The sequence below is a fragment of the Glarea lozoyensis genome, assembly GCF_000409485.1.
Source record: "Glarea lozoyensis ATCC 20868 chromosome Unknown GLAREA14, whole genome shotgun sequence".
NCBI lineage: Eukaryota > Fungi > Ascomycota > Leotiomycetes > Helotiales > Helotiaceae > Glarea > Glarea lozoyensis.
The window spans coordinates 917,802-938,962 of NW_007360988.1; the positions used below are offsets into that span (position 1 = coordinate 917,802).

General features: G+C 45.9%; 8 protein-coding genes across 8 annotated transcripts; 4 read left to right on the top strand and 4 right to left on the bottom strand.

The window, feature by feature from the left end:
* Positions 1-1,090: 1,090 nt before the first annotated feature.
* Positions 1,091-2,936, top strand: GLAREA_06895 (CAD & PB1; the record flags this gene model as incomplete). The annotated part of the gene is made up of 6 exons (XM_008080843.1): positions 1,091-1,105; positions 1,163-1,312; positions 1,365-1,700; positions 1,747-1,908; positions 1,954-2,862; positions 2,916-2,936. 6 exons carry the CDS (start codon positions 1,091-1,093, stop codon positions 2,934-2,936), a joined length of 1,593 nt encoding a protein of 530 aa, XP_008079034.1.
* A 760-nt stretch (positions 2,937-3,696) lies between these two features.
* GLAREA_06896 (uncharacterized protein) lies at positions 3,697-4,483 on the top strand (the record flags this gene model as incomplete). Its single annotated transcript, XM_008080844.1, has 2 exons — positions 3,697-3,999; positions 4,058-4,483. 2 exons carry the CDS (start codon positions 3,697-3,699, stop codon positions 4,481-4,483), a joined length of 729 nt encoding a protein of 242 aa, XP_008079035.1.
* A 510-nt stretch (positions 4,484-4,993) lies between these two features.
* On the top strand, positions 4,994-5,641 carry GLAREA_06897 (molybdenum cofactor biosynthesis protein C; the record flags this gene model as incomplete). The annotated part of the gene is made up of 1 exon (XM_008080845.1): positions 4,994-5,641. One exon carries the CDS (start codon positions 4,994-4,996, stop codon positions 5,639-5,641), a length of 648 nt encoding a protein of 215 aa, XP_008079036.1.
* A 921-nt stretch (positions 5,642-6,562) lies between these two features.
* Positions 6,563-7,123, bottom strand: GLAREA_06898 (MoeA N-terminal region -like protein; the record flags this gene model as incomplete). Its single annotated transcript, XM_008080846.1, has 1 exon — positions 6,563-7,123. One exon carries the CDS (start codon positions 7,121-7,123, stop codon positions 6,563-6,565), a length of 561 nt encoding a protein of 186 aa, XP_008079037.1.
* Positions 7,124-7,964: 841 nt separating this feature from the next.
* GLAREA_06899 (SET) lies at positions 7,965-8,966 on the bottom strand (the record flags this gene model as incomplete). Its single annotated transcript, XM_008080847.1, has 1 exon — positions 7,965-8,966. One exon carries the CDS (start codon positions 8,964-8,966, stop codon positions 7,965-7,967), a length of 1,002 nt encoding a protein of 333 aa, XP_008079038.1.
* Positions 8,967-11,205: 2,239 nt separating this feature from the next.
* On the bottom strand, positions 11,206-13,104 carry GLAREA_06900 (uncharacterized protein; the record flags this gene model as incomplete). Its single annotated transcript, XM_008080848.1, has 2 exons — positions 11,206-11,290; positions 11,357-13,104. The coding sequence occupies 2 exons, from the start codon at positions 13,102-13,104 to the stop codon at positions 11,206-11,208; spliced, it is 1,833 nt and encodes a 610-aa protein (XP_008079039.1).
* Positions 13,105-13,706: 602 nt separating this feature from the next.
* Positions 13,707-14,719, bottom strand: GLAREA_06901 (Tetrahydrobiopterin biosynthesis enzymes-like protein; the record flags this gene model as incomplete). The annotated part of the gene is made up of 3 exons (XM_008080849.1): positions 13,707-13,839; positions 13,900-14,532; positions 14,586-14,719. The coding sequence occupies 3 exons, from the start codon at positions 14,717-14,719 to the stop codon at positions 13,707-13,709; spliced, it is 900 nt and encodes a 299-aa protein (XP_008079040.1).
* Positions 14,720-16,424: 1,705 nt separating this feature from the next.
* GLAREA_06902 (HR1 repeat-containing protein) lies at positions 16,425-20,509 on the top strand (the record flags this gene model as incomplete). The annotated part of the gene is made up of 3 exons (XM_008080850.1): positions 16,425-17,350; positions 17,408-18,860; positions 18,914-20,509. 3 exons carry the CDS (start codon positions 16,425-16,427, stop codon positions 20,507-20,509), a joined length of 3,975 nt encoding a protein of 1,324 aa, XP_008079041.1.
* Positions 20,510-21,161: the final 652 nt, after the last annotated feature.

The following is a 21,161-nucleotide window of genomic DNA, read 5'->3' on the forward strand; positions in this document are numbered from 1 at the left end:
CTGGGAGCAGCGACGTCTAGCCTACACCAGCTGCATCCTCATCTCATCCACGGTGTCTTTGCCCTGTCGATGAAGACTTCGCGTTCCAACATGAAAAACAAATGCCCAAGACGGCCATGAACAATCCAGTCATCCACTCGGCGTCGCTATCACACAATAGTTCGTAAGGTGATCCGAAGATAGAAGCTCGGCGCCGCATGGGCAGATGAATGACCCTCAGTTCTCCTCTCCCCTCTCTGCTCGAGCCGCCAGTATTGTCTGAGTGCCCCAAGACTACGTCTTTGATGCAACTGGCTCCTGTCCCCTGGCCGCATGAAGCACCCACCCGCGACAGCTTGGACCAGGTCCCGCAAACGCATGGAAGCGTGCCTCACATTCTGACTTGTCTGAGGCTGGAGGGCCATTTGTTAGCCCTCCGACTCTTGAGGAGTAGGCCACCCGGCCTTGGGAACACGCTAAATTAGCATCATCTAGGTAGGCAATTCAATATCGTGTTACGCGCTGCTCTTCCTAGCCGAATCCGTCCCCTCGACTCGAACTCTGCTTCCCGCCCACTCATTTTCTTCCTCCCCCTCCCACACTCACACTTGAGACTGTACCAACCCAACACCTGCGAGCGGCGGAAATCCTTCTGGTACCTTGCCTTACATCTGAGATCCTCCCTCGTTGCACATCTTCAATCTTTAACATCTCGCACTTCAACGTCAAACTTTGACGTTTCCCCGGGACATCTCGCCAACGCTCCCCTTAAACCCCTCGATTGCCCACCTCGGCAGCAACCGCTGAACTAATCGATAAACCACAACTAAACTAATAGCGACAGACCTTGCGGACCGCTCGACATTATACTAGACGCTTTCGAACATTCAACTTTGTAAATATTGTAGGGAAGAAGGGATCGCAAAGCTGGGTTGAACAAAACGAGGACATCTGGGCTGGATTCTGGAACTCACACCGCCAGCGAAGAGAATTAAGGAGGAGCTTGCAACACTATTTCGGGCTTTCAAAAGACTTCAGCTGGTCGCTCCGACAGCGACCAGCGATTAAACAGGAATTAGTACAGTAGGAAAATCGCTGTCGAACAATCGCGATGTCTCTTAAACAGGTAAGAGTTTTAAGCGCCCAAGAGTCGCGTTGAACTCCATGCTGATTCTCAATTCAGGAAATCGAAACTTGGGTAAAGGCGCTTGGCCATTATGATGGAAATGAGTTCGACGAGGCTCTGAAGGAGTTTGATGGGATATCGGATACCTCCAAAATTCTTTTCAATTGTGGTGTAATCCATGCCACCCTTGGTGAACATGAAAAGGCTGTATGTTCCATGCTGTGTTGAAATACTCGAACGCCAGCTAAATGATATCTAGGTGGAATGCTACCAGCGAGCAGTACGATTGGACCAATACCTCGCTGTCGCATATTTCCAACAAGGTGTATCGAATTTTTTGGTGGGCGATTTCGAGGAGGCATTAGCGAATTTCAACGACACGCTGCTCTACCTTCGAGGTAATAACATGATTGACTACGCACAGCTCGGCCTCATGTTTAAACTCTACTCTTGCGAAGTGCTCTTCAATCGCGGATTGTGTTATATATACTTGCAACAAAAGGAAGCTGGCATGCAGGATTTCTCTTTCGCTGTGAAAGAGAAGGTGGTGGAAGACCACAATGTTATCGACGAGGCAATCAAAGAAGAGGCAGAGGTACGCAGCTTGAACAATTTGTCCCGTTCTAGACTAATATTTTAAGGGCTATACCGTCTTCTCGATCCCCGTGGGAGTTGTCTACAGACCTAATCAGGCCAAGGTGAAGAACCTGAAGACAAAAGATTACTTGGGTAAGGCAAGGTTGGTAGCTGCATCAGATAGAGCAAACGCGTTCACAGGTTTCGCTGGGTCCGAAATCAAGAATGTATGTGTACCTAGAAGAACACTCCAGCATTTACTGATTATTTAGGCTGGCAAAGCTGATGTCAAGGACGATCGACCAACCGAGAATATTTCTTACGCAGCCTCGAATCTCGTCAAGCCCGGACTTCAGAGCAAGCGGCAGCAATCAGAGCCTCCCGTGAGCCGCAATGTGTTCCCGCCTACGCCACCGCCAGAGTCGGAGAAAGGAAGTACTACTTCATCAAGCAGCGGAATGAGCCGCGGTGCTTCTGTGCGAAATGGACCAAAGCCAATGCCTGCAAAACTCAACATTGAGAAAGCTCGACCGAATGAGCGATATGAGATACGTGACGACGGAAGATCACCTCAAGGACAACAAAAGGAAAGGCTTGGGACGACACGAACAGCTTCGGAACCCCGGGGTCCTCCTGCGAGACAAATGTCATCTCGCCAGCGTCCACAACGAAGGCAGTCTGAAGAAGATGAAGATGGGTACCCTGAGGAGCTTTACGACATGTATTCGAGCTCGCGTAACAGTAGGAACCCGCCACGAAAGCAGCCAAAATACATCGAGGAAGAAGATGAAGACGCCAGCGACTATGATGACGGATCTTTCGACGAGAACGACTTTGAGATGGTCTCTAGCCGCCCTCCCCCACGACGCGCTCCGTCAAGTGTTGGTGGTGGTAGTGGTCGTGGTGCCTCGAGGCGACCCGATATTCGAAAAATTCGCGTCAAGGTGCATTCGGAAGATGTCCGTTATATTATGATCGGAGCCGCTGTGGAATTCCCAGATTTAGTTGATAGGATACGAGACAAGTTTGGTCTCCGCAAAAGATTTAAGATCAAGGTCCGTGACGACGACCAGCCAGACGGAGACATGATCACTCTCGGTGACCAAGATGACCTGGATATGATTATTATGTCGGTGAAGAGCAATGCAAAGAAGGAGCGCCAGGATATGGGCAAGATGGAGGTAAGATATATTACTCCTTACTCAGTTCTGGGATATTGACTGACTTGAATTAGCTCTGGGTACAAGAAGTTTGAATAACGATCAACATGATGGAATTTGCTTTTCTTTTGGGGACCTATGGACCCAGCCTGTTTTGCATCAAAATTTATACCAGCGAGCGATCTTCGCATATCTAGAGAGGGACCGGAGTTTGTTTTCTTATATATATCCTTACATACATAATTTGTATCAACCGCACGTCTGAGACGTTGAGTTTGCGTTGGTGCTATGGTCTGCTTAGCAGTCAGGGGATAATCAATTCGAGCACATGAAGTTGTGCTCAATCTTAACCAAAAAAAATCTCAAAGTGACTCGTAATTTGACCCTCTCGATGTTGCTACTGCCTTTATGTTCATCGTTTCCTACATGCCCTGTGGTGAATTTATTATTCATGGGCCAAATATGATATAACCCTCTCTTGACAGAAGAAACATGTAAACAATATTTTCTACCAAGCCTATCTAAACTAGCTATTTGTGACTGCCCACTTGAGGTAGATAGGTAATGGGTAGCCGTCTTAGAACGTTTGTGACTGAGTAAGATTCTGAGAAATTGTCCACGTGATAGGAGACTCTGATGCCTCCCCCCGGCTGCTCCCGGCTCCCGCTTCGGAATCTTACCTAGTAGAATTATGATAAAGCTTTTGGTCAGCCAGAAAGACCTACAACAAGCGACTAAGAACCACTAAGAGGGGCTCTATAGTCTATGTCTGCGTCGCATTTCCTGTACTTGTTTTCTTCTATCCTTTTATTTGTCTTTCTCTCTCTCCTTCCTTTTCATTTTCTGCTTATCTAGATGCGAAGGTCCTTGACAGACGTTGTCAAGTCTACATTCTCACGCGCCAGTGCGCCTGCGTTCAGTCCGTTTGCTACTCGTACATTCAGTCACGCAAAAGCTTTGGGCATAATGGCAGACTTGCCTGACGAGTGCGAAATTTTGCAGAAGAATGAGGTGAGGGAAGAGGCAATAAAGAATATAGATACGGCGAAGAAGGAAGAGCCGAAGAAAGATGATGCTTCGGAGACGAAGAAATTACCTAAATTAAGCGCCGCAGAGTTTCGAGCGTACAACAGTATGGCGGAACATATGGAGTATTTCGTAAGTTCTTATTCCTCGTTTGCGTACATTGCTACATCTGCTGATGGCCCAATAATAGCACAACCACTTTCGACAAACTTGGACTACGCTCCACACAGCCTGTCAAAACGGTCGTCGCCCCCCGAATACCTCCCTCAAACAGTTTCTCTCTATGGCGTCGCAGTTTACGTCACATCTCTCTACCCACCATGCGATCGAAGAGCAGCACATTTTCCCTGTCCTGGCGCGCAAGATGCCCCAGTTTCGAAATACGGCGCATTTATTAGAACAGCATAAGAAAATTCATGAAGGCATGGATGTCTTTGAGAAATATATCGATGAGGTGAGGAGTGGGGAGCGGGAACTAGAGTTGAAGGAGTTGGCAAAGAAGATGGAGTGGGGTGATGTTCTGTGGGCGCATCTTGCCGATGAGGTGAAAACGCTTGGGGCAGAAAATATGCGGCAATATTGGACGGTGGATGAGATGAGGCGGATGCCTATGTAAAGTGTGGAAGAGAGAAAACGTTTTCAAGAAATGTATTCTATGACCCTTCGACTGTCATCAAAGGGTTTGGCGTTTTGATAGACTTTATTAGTTGTAGCCAAGACAGGCCGGTCTAAAGATTCGATATGAGAGATCACGTCAATTCGGTTTAGAACGTTGGATTTAGCACTAGATTATGCATAATTCTGTATCAGAGAAAACCTCTTATTGATATAAAGTGTTGCATTTTTCCTGAAGCTGCTTCATTTTAGGTAATGAGACTGACTGTCCACTAATTGCTGCAACATCGACAAGAGATCAATACCTCACGTCTATACTTCTATGTGGCAAATTGGAACTAAATGTTTATTTAACAATTTTGGCAAATGCCATCCTCACATGGAAATTTATCACGTGCCTGAGCACACGGTTATAACAAGCCCAAAAGCCAAAGCTTGTGACGACTGATATTCAAAAACAACAAACGAATTTTGTGTCACAGATCACGCCCCGAACACTACAGTTTCCACCATGGAGTACGACTCTAACGGACCAAACTTGAAGCCACTACTGCTCATCAATGTAGCATCACCCAGCGACGATATCACAGGGGACTTTCGGGTCCTTCAAAATGGACAGCCTGCATTCGAACTTGCGCTCGGCACGCTTCATGATGTACTACCTAATGCCGATACAATCTACATATGTGTACAAAATCAGCTTCAAGTAGATGCTATCGAGGAGCGGCTGAGCCAGCCAGATTCCATCAAGAATAAGTCGTCAGCTCTAGACCACGAACAAGACCATCCACCGCTACCCTTCCCCAAAATTCATCCCATCTTCCTCGAGGCAGACCACAATTATAATAGCAATGGACTCTTAGCGGCAGCAAGGGAATTCCCACAAGTCAACTGGCTAGTCTTAGTCTGCGATTATCCAATTTTGCCTCCGCCAGCGTTGCAACAGCTAATACTAGATTTCGAGCAACCAGTAACATGTTTTGTCACTCCAAAGGGCTCAGTTGAACCCTTCGTTGGGATCTGGACTCCTGCGGCGCTAAGACGGATGGTGCAACAGGTCGCATTCTCATCGAGCTTCGTTGAAATCTTTGAGGATTTAGGTGGCCGAAAGATCTCGCCATTACGGCTTGAGTGGCTCGCGCACAGTGAGAGTATCTAAAGAGAATATTGGACGTGCCCGGCAGCTCTCAGCTTTTAAAATCTTTACTCGAAATTGTAACATCTGCAGCTGGGACATCCAAAATGAGGCAATGGGATTCATATCTTTTGATCTATTTCGTACACATCTACCTCGTCCCCATCTTCAACATGATCTTTTCCTGCGGGGATGCTGACCCACGAGTTTGCCTCTAGCAAAGGTCGAATTCTACTCGTATCTTGGTCCGCCGATATTCTTACTGTCCGTCTTTCTGGATCTAATTTCGCATGCCAAAAGACATGCAGATTTGAAGATTTTTGGATCCTCTTTGGAATTGTCACGTTCGGCATGAACTCGTCGACGCACTTCAGCTTTGCAACACTTTTACTCGCAAGCTGCTTTTGTGAGTGAATTGCTCGGATGTAAGGGATAACAAGAAATCTGGTGCAAATTGCCAGAGCTACGGGAGCCATTGGAAGACTAAATACTGCAATTCTTGAGCCGTCAGCGCTTGAGAATTCCGGCATGGGAGAGACTGGTGGGGTAATTTCTTTCGGCGCAGGCTTCTCTCTCATAGAGAGACTTGGCATACTCGCAAATAAGGTAGAATCTTCCGGTACCATTTTACCCTTTGAAAAAGCTTAGCTCCTCCCGTCTTCTCAATCAGACTGTCAACAAACTCGTGAGCACTATGGGAATGTCGTTTGATGATGAGAACGATGTCACATTGCCTCTCAATCAGTGTGCGTTTGAAAGTCTCAACATCTACCACTCGTCTCATCTTGACGATGTCGGCCAGTGGAGATAAAGTAGCACTGATGTACAGAGTGCTTGTATCCTGAGTTTCCATTGTATTCAAATTACCGTTGTTAGTATACAACGAATGTTCCGGCTCAGGCAACAGGATTCCAATCTTCGGCTTTCGATAGGCTTCGACTTCTCTTATGCCAATAACGAGCAAGCCAGCATATGGTGTGTTTCGACTTTTGTTCCTTCTTGGATTATGATATCGCCGGTCCGAAAGTCGCTTCCCGCAAACTTCCTCTTTTCGAAACGCTCTACCCGTCTACTTATTTGTATGTATCTTTCATTCGCCCTAGGGCCAGATGCAAAAGTGATGCTTTCTGTCTGTACACAAGCATCATACTCTATGCTGTCGTCCTGGTCAGGAAAGCAGGACCCCATCTCTATTTCGACACATGTTGGACTCGGATCTTGACTGAGAGAATGCCGATCGTGGCTATCTGTTGCAGAGTCTATGATACGAAGGATGACAGGCTTTTTGTCCAATGACAGTTGAGTGTATCCAGAGTTGATTGCGAACCCACGTGCCGTAGATGTATCGAATGCAGGGGTCTTTGTCGAGCTAGTATATCTTCGCCGGCATATCCTTCCAACGGCTTGAGATATTGGAAGACTCTCTCCATTTTGCGCAAAGGATGAAGAGATTTCAGCAGCCTCTTTCTCTATCAAGTTTATGGCTTCGAGATACGAGACCGCCATCTTAAGGATACTGCGAACGGCAGTCGCTTTTCGCTTCGTGCTAATGCTTCCAAGGGAGTGGTTACTAGGAGATTCACGAGCAACGGTTAGTGCTCATAAAACACTTTCTGTGATTCTTGCAGAACCCGCTCGTATTTAGATGCGCTGGCTTGACGTGACGTCGATGGACTGGCTCCGAACGTTAATTGTAGTTAAGGGAGCATCCGCCGAGTCACTTGAAATCTAAGGGTAGAGAACATAGAATGTAGAAAGGTTGTATTATCTAGAACTATAGAAATTAAGCCCTTTAATTAGAGCCTCTAATAGTCTGTAAATTATAGTCTGTGAATCATAGCCTGTAAATTATACCTATCTATTACTTACTAGAATCTATTCATTCACTTCTAGAATATATAGGACTCTCTAGAATCCAACAGAGTCTGACAATCACATCTTCATGACAACAATTCGGATCAAACAATTATCTCGTTGTCGATTGTTACCTTCAGGTTCCAGATATGGGTGATGTTCATTGACTTGCTTAGACAATACAAGCAAACTGTAATCTGGTACACTATTGTCCTAACATCCACACTACTTGGTGACGGCACTAAGACAACACTTGCTGTCAAGAGTATCGGCGCATTTGAGATATTCATAAGCTTTGAGGAAGAGGCCTTTTGTACAGTTGCTTCGTTTCGGACCTTATTCAGAGGAAAAATACACAGCGAAGGATTTGCGGAGTTTACAATTAAAGAATAAATAGGTACATTTTGTCTCGACTGGTTACGAGATCTAACTCTTGACTAGTATTCCTAATTCTGAACCATATGTTTTGATTCTCACTCACTCAAGCTAATCCTCACTTGATCTTCCAAAGCCATTCCTCGGTCTCGCTCAAGGGGTCTTTCAAGGGAAGTCGACTAGAGGGCCAGCTAGCACGGACTTCGTGCCCTTTTTCCTCAGACCAATCTCGACAAAGTTCGTTCACCTCAGCCGTCTCGTTTCCCTCTCCGAACAGGGCGCGAGTATAGTCGTACCATAACCGACCGAACTCCATCATTTGAGGTGTGCACGATGTGCCTTGGATAGCCATGATCTTCGTTGCATTGCGATAGACCCTCCGTTGTGTACCACCTCCCAGATCTCCTGAAATGAGAAAAAACAGGAGATCTTTCAACTTGTTAAGGTAAGCTTGTCGGTCTGCAAGAATAACTTCCCGGGCATTGAATCGACTATGTTCAACAAGTGAGTCGATCTCAGCAAACTTTGCTATCTGTTCGGTCAATGCAGTTCCAGTTACTTTACATAAGCGGCATGTACAGTCGAATTTAAACCGCTGTTTTAGGATTTGCTTGCGGTCTTCACCGAACATATCTTCCCCAAGATAGCTGATCGTAATTTCTTTATCGATTTCGATTTCTTTGTTCGCGTATACTCTCATTTCGCTTGTTTCTTGGACATAAGATTGGGTGCAATTGGGCGCGCAGCTGTGGCTGATCATCGAAAAGGAGTCGTAGATCGCTGTAACCTTAAACGGGATGTCTGGTGTGTCTTTGACTTTTTTTTCAATATCGTTTCCATTCGTCAACACGCGACCGTGGTAAGTAGCCCCTATATTTTCTTCATCATGAAAACAATTATACAGCCCCTTAAATTTTGCCCATTTCTCAGCTGTCATTCCTTGCTTGTCTCCTTCTGCCTTGATGAAATCGTCTGTCCATGGCTGTTCCTCTGTTTCTGCCGGTAATAGAAAGAAGGGGGGCTCGTAAAAGAGTTTGGTTCCTCGAGGAATCTTTTTGATTGCGAAGACCGCTCGGCCCTTTTCCTCAGTCACGCGGATTTCCACAAATTGAGCTTGCATGTTGTTGAGTCCTGATTTGGCTTGGATGGTTGGTTTTGAAAAATATCTCATGGGAAGAATCATAGTTGATATAGCACCAAGTATATCAAACAGCATCTTCGAAACCTTTGGTTACGTTTGTTACCACCTAGTTTGAACGTTACTGGCGTATTCCTTTGACAAGATAGACCTTGAGAATCAAAGCTCTTGGAGAGAAATTCATTTCTGTAAATGCTGTAGATAAAAAGTAGTCATTCTATGAATTCTGTTAGAATGCATGATCTCTTCTTCATGTGTAGAGTTCTTTTATGAGTACTCTCAGAAACCCTTTAGTGTCTTTAATGCATTCATTGCATCTCAAAGAGTTCCTAGTAGCCCTGTAACCACCAACTTTTGTTTGGTCATTATAGAGTAGATAAAAGGGTCAGACTACAATGGATGTTTTCTTGGTCCATAAATTTTGTTTATATCAAAAAAGTAGTTACACAGGTTAAAAGGATGTAAATTACATGGTATTTCGCTTGTTTGATGACCTGAAAGAACCACCAACAAAGCACAATGACGCTCATGCATACCTAGCTAGCAAATTGCCTATGTCTCACAACTACCTGTTAAAAACTAGTATGTTGATTGCCTTGAAAGAACAGCGCCTAGTGTCATATTTTCACGTCCTTCATTCAAGTGACAATGGCAAGCCAAAAACATCCGGGCTTTAAGAAAGTTATTAGATGATCCACTAAGACCGCTTAAAGAGACAAACATGTAAGTTGCTTGCCATAATTCGTAATTCGTAACCCACTGAAATTTCCAAACTTCAAGTATCATCAAACAAATATAACATTTTTTACATACTATCCTCCACACGCATGTCAAGACATCATCCGCGTCTTCGCCTTCTTCCCCTGCAAATTCCTCAAATTATATCTCGATCCAGAATCGTTCCTCAACTGCGGCTCACTCATTCTACTCTCCAAATTACTGATCGCCGCACCATTAAACCATTTCCTCCATGTCCTATACCCAAACCCACCATTACGACTCCTATGCGTCCAATTTGAACTCTTATAAGCCTGTCTGGGCTTCGGCCGACCATGGTAGCAAATACCCTTATGACCCCATTTCCTGCGCGTGAACATGTCACAATCGCGACAGTATTTGAGAACTCGGGGCATCCAACTGCGGAGACGAGAGTGTAGTTTTGAGCGACGGTCGAAACATTCGCAGTGGTCGCTCTGCCGGCCGGTTCGACATTTGGGTTTCTCAGGAGGTAGGCTTGCTTGGTTTGCTTCGGCTTGCTTTTTCAGATGTTCGTAGGTGAGTTTATGACAGGTTTGTCGATGAAAGCAGTGGTTTGAAAGAGCGGATCTGAAATTCGTGCTGTTTTCAGATGGGTCGGTGCAACAGGAGATGTCGCGGTCTGTATGGGAAAGTCGATGTTTGAGTTTGATGGGTGAGTAGTGGTATAGTGTTTTGCTTGGGGTTGGTTAGTCACCAAATTTGAGAATGGCAATCATTTGATCCTCACTTACCAAGTTAAGCGAAGACAAATAAGGTCGTTTGGCAAGCAGTGTGTCATGACCAGTAACTGGATCTCTCCAGGAAGAAAAATAAACTGCGGAAACGAAATGATTGATGAATCCATTAGAGAGTCCTTTTAAAAGATGACGGTTGAATGGTTAAACAAGGCCTAGCTCTTCGACTTGTTCGAAAAATGAAGTACATTTGCTCCAACAATTTGAACTCCAGGAGCCATCCCAATAGATATATCCTTTCAATTTCTGCTTCCTTCCCTGTTAACCCAGCGCGTCCAATTTATCTTCTCCCCCATGATTTCGACGCGAAGGCTCTATATTTAGAAACCTAATGTTGGATTTGACACGTTATCACGGGATTTGTTAGGCAGGGTCGTGATGTTGCCTTGATTAAGGGGGGCGATACCTCGCTTACGCCTTGGCTCTTCAGGCACACCGTCACGTGTGATTCTAAGGGAAAAGAGATGGCTGGAAATCGCGATGAGTTGTGTTGTAGAAAGAACATGTCGGTTATGATGCTTTATTTCGATGGGGACAATTATCGACCTAGTAATGTCTCCTCCTGTATGGGCAGATTTGCCTTGGAAAATGGGTGATGAGCTTCCAATATTCCTCGCTTCTCAATGTTCTCCAGTGACACTTCAACGTCGACAGGCGAGCTGCATTCTCATGCACTTCATTCGAGATCAGTGGCGACTAAGGTTTTACTTCTTCTCCGAATAAAATCCTCACTTGATTCGAATTCGTTTCTTTTCAAATTCGCCATTTTCAACACCTTTCATGACTTCACCATCCATGATCCCATGAACGTAACTGAACACATGCTATCGGTGAGTGCTTTGTAACATAAAGTGTGGAGGAAGAATTCAGAAAACGTACCATTCTCCTATCAGCAAGAAAAGGCCATCGCCAGCCGGTCTAAGAACTAACGGCACCTCACCCCCCATCACCACAGCGACAATATCGCCTTCTTTAACAGTGTCATAACCGAGGCCCATGTAACCCTTCTTGGTCATGAAAAATACACGAATTTTTCGAACAACAGCTGTCTTAGATAGTACTTTGTGAAAATTGGTCCAGTCTTCATCCTCCATCTCCTTGTTCGACAATCTACGCATTTGGTGCCGGTGTCTTATGCCTTCGTGGTAACCCTGTAGCGTCTGGTCCTTCAGATATGTCCTCCAAAACGCCTGTTTGATAGGCTCACTAGAGCCCACGTACTTCGACAAGTTTGATGGACGCCAAAGGTCGATTCGTTTGTTGAGTCTCTCAGGTGGCGTCATATAGAGGTTGAAATTTCCACTGTATGAGTTGATATCTTCGATCGTATCGACTTCTACTCCTATTAAGTTCAATATGCAATTTTCATTTTCAAAGCTGGAGGCGGTGATATGTGGAGCAGAGGATGGCTGCTGAGAGCCAGAAGCGTGATATAGAAGTGCGTATTTTGGCCGACGTTTTGCTCTGCTGATCCATCTAGTCGAGAACCTGCCCTTGATAGTTCTATTTTGGAAATCCGGCACCCAAGTTGGAAAAGTCTCGTTTTTGTAGTGAAGACTATTGTTATATCTGAGCCAAGACAAATAAGTCAGGTCGCCCTCATTGATTAACCAGGATTTGAAGACGGACGTATAGAGCACCTCCATAGAAAGGTTGTAGTCTGGTTGTATCCCACTTTTCAAATCCATCTGAACTATTCCAAGTAGGGCATATATATGGTCTCTAGGATCTGACGCTAAATAGCGGGTGTGTATCATCATGTCCATCAATTTCGCCAGGGTTGTAGTGAGTCCTTTCTCCTTCCACTTTCTATGGCTTAATATGACTCTCAAAGGGTCAAAAATTATATTATCTAACAGTTTAAGTATTGGGCGATAGGGGAATTCTCGGGCCCATGCTCGGTCCAGCTGCGAAGTGAGTAGCTGATGGGATGTCGGTAAATGCATGTATACTCGATGAAGATCGCAGATCCCTTGCCATGAAAGCACCTGGGAACCACAAAGAAGCATGGCTTCTTTCGCGACAACGATTTCTTGCAGAACCCATACTCTTTTCCACCAAGGACGAGAACCAAGTCTGTTAAGCGAATACAGATCCTTTAACAAATCCTCAGCCGATGATCCTTCAGATTCTGCATTTTGTACCACATAATTCCAGGTTTCAGTCTTGTCAAGTTTGGCTAGAATTGGGATCAATTTAAAAGCAGGAGCTGTGGATCCATCATCGTCCTCTTCACCGAGCCAGATGACAACCTGATCAGCTCCGGCAAAGATATCTCTCATTATTGAGACTTGACTGCCGCGCTCGGGAATATTAAGTTGGTCGATACAAATAGCATCTACCCACAACAAGTGAGCCCTGTCAGATCTCCTTAATCGTCGCAATCCATCTTGTAGGTTTTGGCGAATAGAAAAACCCAAGTTGTTCAGTGTCAGAGAACAGTTCGCTGGATCAATGCCCCACGTATAGGATAGACACTCATATGGTGGTGTGTTCGCTAGTTCGTACGTGGTGAGCTTTCCTTCAAGTCCTGCTTGAAGATCTTGGGCTTCGGAGAGCTGAAGTAGTCGAATGTGCTGTCCGGACGGAAGTGGCCGGTAAATATAAGGTTGAAGTATGGCTGCCATCTTCTAACAGAGATTCCTATAAAGCTTTCAGCTAGCTGCCCCTGGCCCGTTGCGATGATGCATTATCACATACTCAATCCACTGAGATGCCCGGCTAATCTACCTTCAACGGGGAAACGCTCACGTGAAATTGAAGGCAAGATATGGCGTAGCCTCGTCAGAGGTGTAGATATGCTCTGTGAGAGCGTTTTGAGATGATAAGAAGTTCGATACAGCATCGAACGATACTAGATGCGATTTCAGGATGCTGATTGTGTTCGCGGGATTTGAACGTTTTTTTACAATATCATATACTTTGTGAGGAAGGGCGCATGTCTGGGAAACTGGGAAATGGGGCTGAGCTTTCCTATAATGTACTCGACAGCAGGTCATCTCACACGTGATCAGCCTCCTTTACAAATCCGGTCGTGGAAAATAAACTCAAACAGGCTCAGGTAAGTAAGAGAAAATTGATTTCAAAAGCCGCGCTATTGACTTGGTATATGAACGCACCCTTATATACAAATCCGTGTATTTCCAATTTGATGTCATGTCTCGTAAAGGAACGCCTCCCAAATCAACGCCGGTAACCTTGTATATAATGTACAGAAAAGGGGGGTCCATTATAGCTTGGAAGCTTGAGAACGAGCGACGGTGACCTCGATGAGTCCGTTAGGACCAGACTGGGGTGCGTAGACTTCTGCGTCTTTTCCCGTGTTCTTGATACCCTTGTGCCAAGAGAGGTCGATTTCGAAACTGCATTTTTGTTAGCCACATCCATCTCTTTTAGTTCTTTCATAGCAGGGTAATACATACTAATGCTTGTTTGGAAGTTTGTAATTGACGGTGTCGAGTTCTGGAACCAGCTCCAGGATGGACTCACACATCTTGTACATGGTGTTTTGTACAGATGGACTATTTTCCTCGGCGAATGTCTTCATGGTAATGCTTCTCGCGCCTTCCCAAGCTCTGTTGAATTTAGGAGTAGCTTCCTCCACCGCAGACATGCTTGTGAATGTCTTCCATGCCCATCCGCAATCCACATCGGTGCTCAAGATTCTGTCCCAGACCTCCGGAAGGGTGGTGAATTCGTCTCGTACGAAACCGTGGAACTGGGAGCCGGTGCTCTTCAACACCAAGAGGCCATTGATCCCACTACGAATGGCAATGTTGTTCTTCGAGATCTTGGCTTCGACTGTGCGAACTTCTGAACCGTCGCGGTAAAAGGAATGTGGGTGTGGCTTTCCGTCAATTGTCATTCTGGTCCATCTGTGTGTGATGACGCTGACGTTTGCGGTGTGGATGTGTGCATATTTCTCGACGAAGTGAGTTCCCAGGTAGGCGGCATAGAGCTCAGGAGGGGTCACTGGGTGCTCTTTGGCCTTGATGTATATTGTGTTCTTGATTGAATCGGTGGCCACGACGGGGCTGTTGTCGGCTTTGGTGTAGCTATAGAGGGGGTTAGGCGGGGTCCGAAATTGAGGTACTTGCAGGCCACTTACGAGACGTCAATTTCACCTTCGAGCAAGACACAGACGGTCATCTCAGTCACGATTTGCGTGCCATCAGCTTGTCTCTCGACCTTGTAGACTCGGACATTGTCCTTGCCGTAACGAGCTGCAGCTATAGAAGGCATTGTTGCACAGGACTGGAGCGAAAAGAGCTATTGAGGTGTGGTCGGTTTTAGGTAGGAACACGAGAATGAATTGAGACAATTGAGCACGGACGACTGTAAGGTCGCTTGGGTAAGTAAGATGCAATGTAGATAAGTTTGCTTGTGTATCAAGAGCACATTGTGGGAGCTCTGGTTACTCTTATACATCTGGTTCTTATCACCACCCTACGAGTTGCTTGCCCCTGTACAGTGGTAGAGCTTCAATGCGGGTAACCCGTCGAGCCCGCCGATTGAAAAATGGGTAGGAAATCCTGGTCCTTCGGAGCTTGCCCCCCCAATGAACTGACTTGATGAATCCAACAGATCGGCCGCATTCCTATCCCTGCGCGGGGTTGTGCTGCTGATCCAGTTGGGGACGGAGCCCTCCGAAGCCTCAAGATCCAACCTTCGAGCATCGCGGGAGACGGCTATCGGGCCATAAAACCTACAATTTTTGCATTGGCTAGAATTAACGTGACAGAACAATTGACCTTTTAGCTGGCCAAAGAAGTTTTGTTGTAAAATTCTCGTGTCTTGAGATTTCCTGCAACTTTCGGTGTGGAGATATGGAAGGAGATAAATGTTCAATTCAGGACCGCGGCAGGCTCATATCTTTGGCCGGTTTGGGCCGTGAGAAAACAAAGTATGGGACGGCAACGAATGGCTCTATGAGCTTCCCTCGATAAGAGTGCACGACAGGCTAGTACAAGTAGGACTGTAGTAGTATTTACATGACCTAAGCCACTTGAATTTCAACGCAGTGAGATAGAAGCGATTATTTTGTGTATTTATTACTGGAGACCGTGCTCTGAGGATAGTCTGAAAGTAGGAAAAGAAGGAAGTCATCGATGTCTTCAATTAGAGGTACCTTGACGTGCTAGCGTACAAATCCCTCTAGCATTTCATAGCTCCATAGCTCATGTAAATGTCGTTATCGCTACATCTGGCAACATACTCGTATAAGCTACTAGCTTCCTATTTCGATGGGCACCTTGAGCCAACCAAGAAAAACGTATGCTCACTCTCACCTATTATCAACCCACAAGTCAGCTCAGACAAGCTTTATGCCACCTAACATAGGTACATTGGCTGTGCTGGAAGACCTCAGTCGCGGTTGGTCATGCTTGTTGGTCCGGATTTTGGGATTCTTCTGCCTCCCACAAGTAACAGCCTTCCTCCATTCCCATTTATACATTTTGTTATATGGCTCATTGACGGGTGTAGGATGAGTGTGGCACCAGGGGCTTCCAGCTTGAGGCCCATTTGAGGGACACTTTTAGCGAAGTTGGTCTGTGCTTGGCTTGTCACCCTGGCGCGACATTGGAGCAAGGCAAGATCTCTAGAATTGAAACCGTAATGTACCCAGGTATACACTACTACACCAGAATTTGTGCCAATCTCTCTATACTTGTTCTCTTTAAGGGATGCTACATTGAGCCCGCTTGATTCTGATCGCAAACCCATAACTCGAGCATACTCAGCATTTACCTATCGTCCATACAGCCGCTCACCCCCAAAGCTATAGCACTCTTTACAACTACCAGCGAAAGGCACTGCTGCGAAACCGCTTTCGGATGCGCCTACAATCTACCACACTCCCCTCGATCGTCTCGATGTGTACTTGGTAGAGTCGATACCTATGTTACCTCCGGCAGAAGCTCGTTGACGCTCCCCCGCCCATGGACAAATGGTTGGACCACCGAGCATTCTGAGCTCGTCCGCGACGCCAACTCAGAAGTCAATATACTCTACGAATCTACGAACGAGCTCCGATCGCGATCGTGATGGATTGCAACCTTCAGGAGGGGGCAATGGCGCCCGGGCGTTGGGTGCCTCTGCCCTTTCCTATGCGCCTAGAGGCTCTTCCCTGAACCCTTCTCCAGCTCCTGGAAGCTTCAGCTCGAATCTTCGAAGTCAACTTGCCCCTTCGCGGACGGGATCGAACCAGGATATGAATTACTCTACGACGAACTTGGACAGGCTGGATGAGGATGTAGGGGTGGGACCGGAACAATTCATCACTGCCTTGAGGGATCGGTTGAACCGGGAAATGAAAATAAAGGAGGGCAGTGAAAATATGTTGGAGGCATTAAATACGAAGAAAGCAAAACAGACAAAAGAGCAGAGACAGAAGGTGGAAGCAGAGCTAAATTCATCCAACCTAAAGATCAAGGAATTAAGGAACCAGATATCTGAGTTACAAAGACCAAAACCACCTTCGACACCCACGAAGTCGCGGATGGACACACTGTTTCAGAGTAATGGCCTGCGGTCTCCTCCAAGCGCTACCAAGAGCCAAGGCTCAGATTTCGACGAGCCCACAGAATCGCCTACATATGCGTTGGCGGAGATACTACAGGCACTGGAAGTAGAGGGTCTAACTCCAGACTACTATGTTGGCCACGCGAATAACCTTGTAGAGCTTTTCAAGAGGTATCCCACATTGAAGTACGACCTAGTGTGGTCAATATTTGGGTTAAGAATGCAGGTCATGTTATTGAGCGAAAGCAGGGAAGTAGTGGCTGCCGGATACAGAATGACAAGATATGCGATATCGGATATCAACTCCATCCAGAAAATACGGACATTGAACACGGATTACTTGGTTGTACTGTCAGTTTATCATCCCGTGCTTCAATCATTGGATACACCTCGCTAAAATATGAACAGTTCCCTGACGAAAAAATCTAACGCAGACGTAGAACGTGAGCAAGCACTGAAATTTGTGCGAGCGTTCCTGGATGTTAAAGATGGTGTCCAAGAAGTTTCAAGAGCTGTGGTCAGAACGATTGCTTCCGTTGCTGAGCATATTGAAGACCGCTTGAGGTCCATATGTCTAGAAACGCTTGGTGAAGTGATGGTCCGTAGCCCGGCGCTTCTTCTTTCTTCAGGGGGTCTTAGACCTTTGGCAGATGCCCTAGGCGAGGGAACATACCAGGCATCTGAAAGTCTTACAGCTGCGTTTCTGTTTCTTATGGATGCGCCGCAGCGAAGAAGATTTCTGAGATCTGGCTATGAACTCGAGGTTATGTTCACACCCTTTACGGATTCTATGTTTGCCCAAGAATCTGTGTTGAAGCAGAATTCTAGGTCGATAGCCTATGCATTGAAATCATGGCCAGGGCTCATGTCACTTTCTATGTATAATTTCAGGGCGATTCGCTCCCTGATTTCTAGCCTGATGTTTCAAAACAACACTATTCGCGAAACGGTTATCGATTTACTATACTCGCTGCTTCGTATCAAGTCCCCTTTCTGGGCTACCTCTTTCTTGGCTGGACGACGACTCACAACTTATGGCCGTGTAACCGGCGTGTTAAAAGCTACAGCGCAGAAAGCGCCAGTTGTAGAGGATGATTCCGGTGATAAGACCTTTGTGGATCACTACACAGCGCTGTTACTAGCTGTGATGATTTCTTCGGATATGCTACCGGCCCTATTGCAAGTGACGCGAGATGCCGACAATATGATGCTTAAGCGCAAGACTACCCTGCTTATAAGTGAAGTCCTGAAATTGGCAAGCAGGTTACTCCCTTCAAGTTGGAGTAGCGATATTCAGTTGCTTCCGGAGTTGTTTTCTGCTGCATCACATTTTGGCGATGAGGAACGATTCGATGCAACAGGAACGGTGTATCAAATAAGCCAAGTCAGCCGAACCCTTCACAGATCAGCACCCAGCACCGCCGCAACTCTGTCCAGTGCCGGCAACAATAGTCATGAGAACCTCACAAGTCTGGAGGATACGCCCAAAAACAACCCAAATCTTACGCTTGACGAAACGACTTTTCGATCTCTACTTGTGGAAACGCAAGTTTTGAGCAGCACAAATCCTATAAAGTGGAAGTGGGATATCATTTTGAGGATTATCGAAGGGCCATTATTGAACGGAAAGCGCTTGGATGAGGCCATCAAAGCCTCTAAGTTTATTAAGCGAATCATGAGCTTCTACAGGCCCTTCAAGTACAAATTTGCAGAAGTGCGAAATACCCGTATCAACCAGAAGTATGTTAAAGTTGGCTGCGCTCTAATCCACACGCTCTTGCAAAGCAATGAGGGAGTTAGATATCTGGCGGACAACAAGTTGTTGAGACAGATAGCAGAGTGTCTTGCACAGTGTGATCCAGTGAGTATCCATGTATATGTGTCTTGGTACTCAAAAACTGATTCAAATACTAGACAAGTGGTTTGACAGCCCAATCCCCAATGTTCTCCAAAGAACGGCTTCAAGAAACATTGTGCTCCGGCTACTTTGCTATGCTTGGCACCATGAGTGCTGATGTAAAGGGTCTACAAATGCTCGATCGCTGGCGTATGATTAACATGATGTACCATATCATTGATTTGAAGCAGCGTCCAGACCTCATCAAAATGTTGTTGACGAACTTCGATTACAGCCTACATGGTCATCCTAGAGTACTGCTCTCCAAGGCTTTAACTGCTGGATCAAAAGAGATCCGCATTCATGCAACGAATGTTCTCAGGAAATATTCCCGAGGATCCAAAGCGGGTACAAGTAGTCAAGGTGTTGGTGATGCAAAATGGGCCATACAACTTCTTGTAACACAATTATACGATCCAGAAGTGGAAGTCTGTGCAACCGCAATCAAGTTGCTGGAAGAAGCTTGCAATCGCAGACAATTCCTCGAGTACATCGTCGAGTGCCGTCCGGCTCTTGATCATCTTGGCGAGATTGGAGCCCCGCTGCTCCTCCGATTCCTGTCTACGTCTATCGGGTATCATTATCTTGATGGCCTGGATTATATCAGTAACGAGATGGACGACTGGTTTCTTGGACGTAATGATGCGTATGTGGGAGTCATTGAAGCAAGTCTTGCTAGAGCCTTTGTCGAGATGCCAGAGGAACCGTCGCGCCGCATGAGCATGGATGAAGAAACCTTCGACATGGATGCTGAGAATGATGCACAAGTACCACCGCACTTTTACCGCGAACTGACACGGACGAAGGAGGGTTGTAAGCTTTTGAGTGATAAGGGTCATTTCGAAGAATTCGCGCTATCTATTCGAGACTACGGGATGCTATCAGACGATCCTGAGCTGATCCTGAAAGTTAAGGGTTGCTTATGGGCAGTTGGCAATGTCGGTTCCATGGAACTTGGAGCACCATTTCTTGAAGAGTCTGATGTTGTGGAGAACATTGTCAAGATTGCAGAAGAGCACGAGATTATGAGCATGCGTGGAACTGCCTTTTTCGTGTTAGGACTAATTTCCCGAAGCGTTCATGGCCTTGAAATCATGTCCGAATTTGGGTGGGATAGCAACACCACAACAATGGGTGTTTCTCTTGGCCTTTGCATACCGCAGGATCTGAAGAAACTCTTCTCCTACGAGCCATGGCAGCACGAGAAAGTTACAGACATATTTCTAACACCAAAAAACCGTGCGCTGATCGACTCTGCGAAAACTGACTCTGACCCGGTCGCTAATCGCATACTCGAACTTATTGGCGATCTTGGAAACACCGTCCTCCAAAAGCGCTGTATGACGGAGCTCATGCACATCAAATCGAAAAAGGTTCCAAATTTTAGTCAACCAGCACTCTTCAAGAAAGTTATGGCCGTGTTAGAATCCCACCACTTCAGACTTACGGTCAGGAGATTCGTGATTGAGCTCTTTGACCGGAGCGTATTACGTCGAATCGTCTTTGAGGAAGATGAAGAAGAGGCCGGCGATGAAGTGGAGAGTGATGATAACAGTGAGAATAGAACGGAGCGACAAAGGAGCATCAGCGACCCTTCTGGTCCCCGATCTTGATATTCCACTGCATCACACGACTAGTGATTAGGATCAAAAAGCTATCTCGGAGCAAATGACTTAAAGCACGATGGACATGTCAGGATATCTACTGTATGATTATGAGAAACCCCCTTATCTATTTTGCGATGGAGCTTATTCTCTTGTGGGGTGGCGAGGTGAAGGGTGATTCGGCGTATTTGATGGTTTGTTTTTTGGCATAAGCAGAAATGGTAACTATGGGCGGTGTGGCATTAGGTTGAATTTATGTATCCTGGCGTTTCTTTTTAACAAGGCAGCGCTCGCTCGCTGTCGGCGTGTGGCTGTCAAGGGGTTTTCTTGTAACAAAAATCGTGGAAATGGGTGAGGTGGAGGAATCATCTTGGACGTTGAAAGGAAGGAAAGTATGTAGAGCAATCGAGAATGTTTCAATTGAAATTTATGCTATAAATCGTGACATGTGAATGTTCGTAGGATTCAGCGAAGCGTAGTGGTTCTACAAACGTGAATTTTCCATTAGGAATTTCATGGATGTTTACAAAACACTTGATGTCTGAGAAGCTTGCCTGTCCTCTGGACAGTATTGAACTTTGGAGAGAGAGGACTATTCAATATTTCAGGCGGTGCATGCTGTGATATTTATCATTTAGACATGGTTCAATTATCTTTTCAT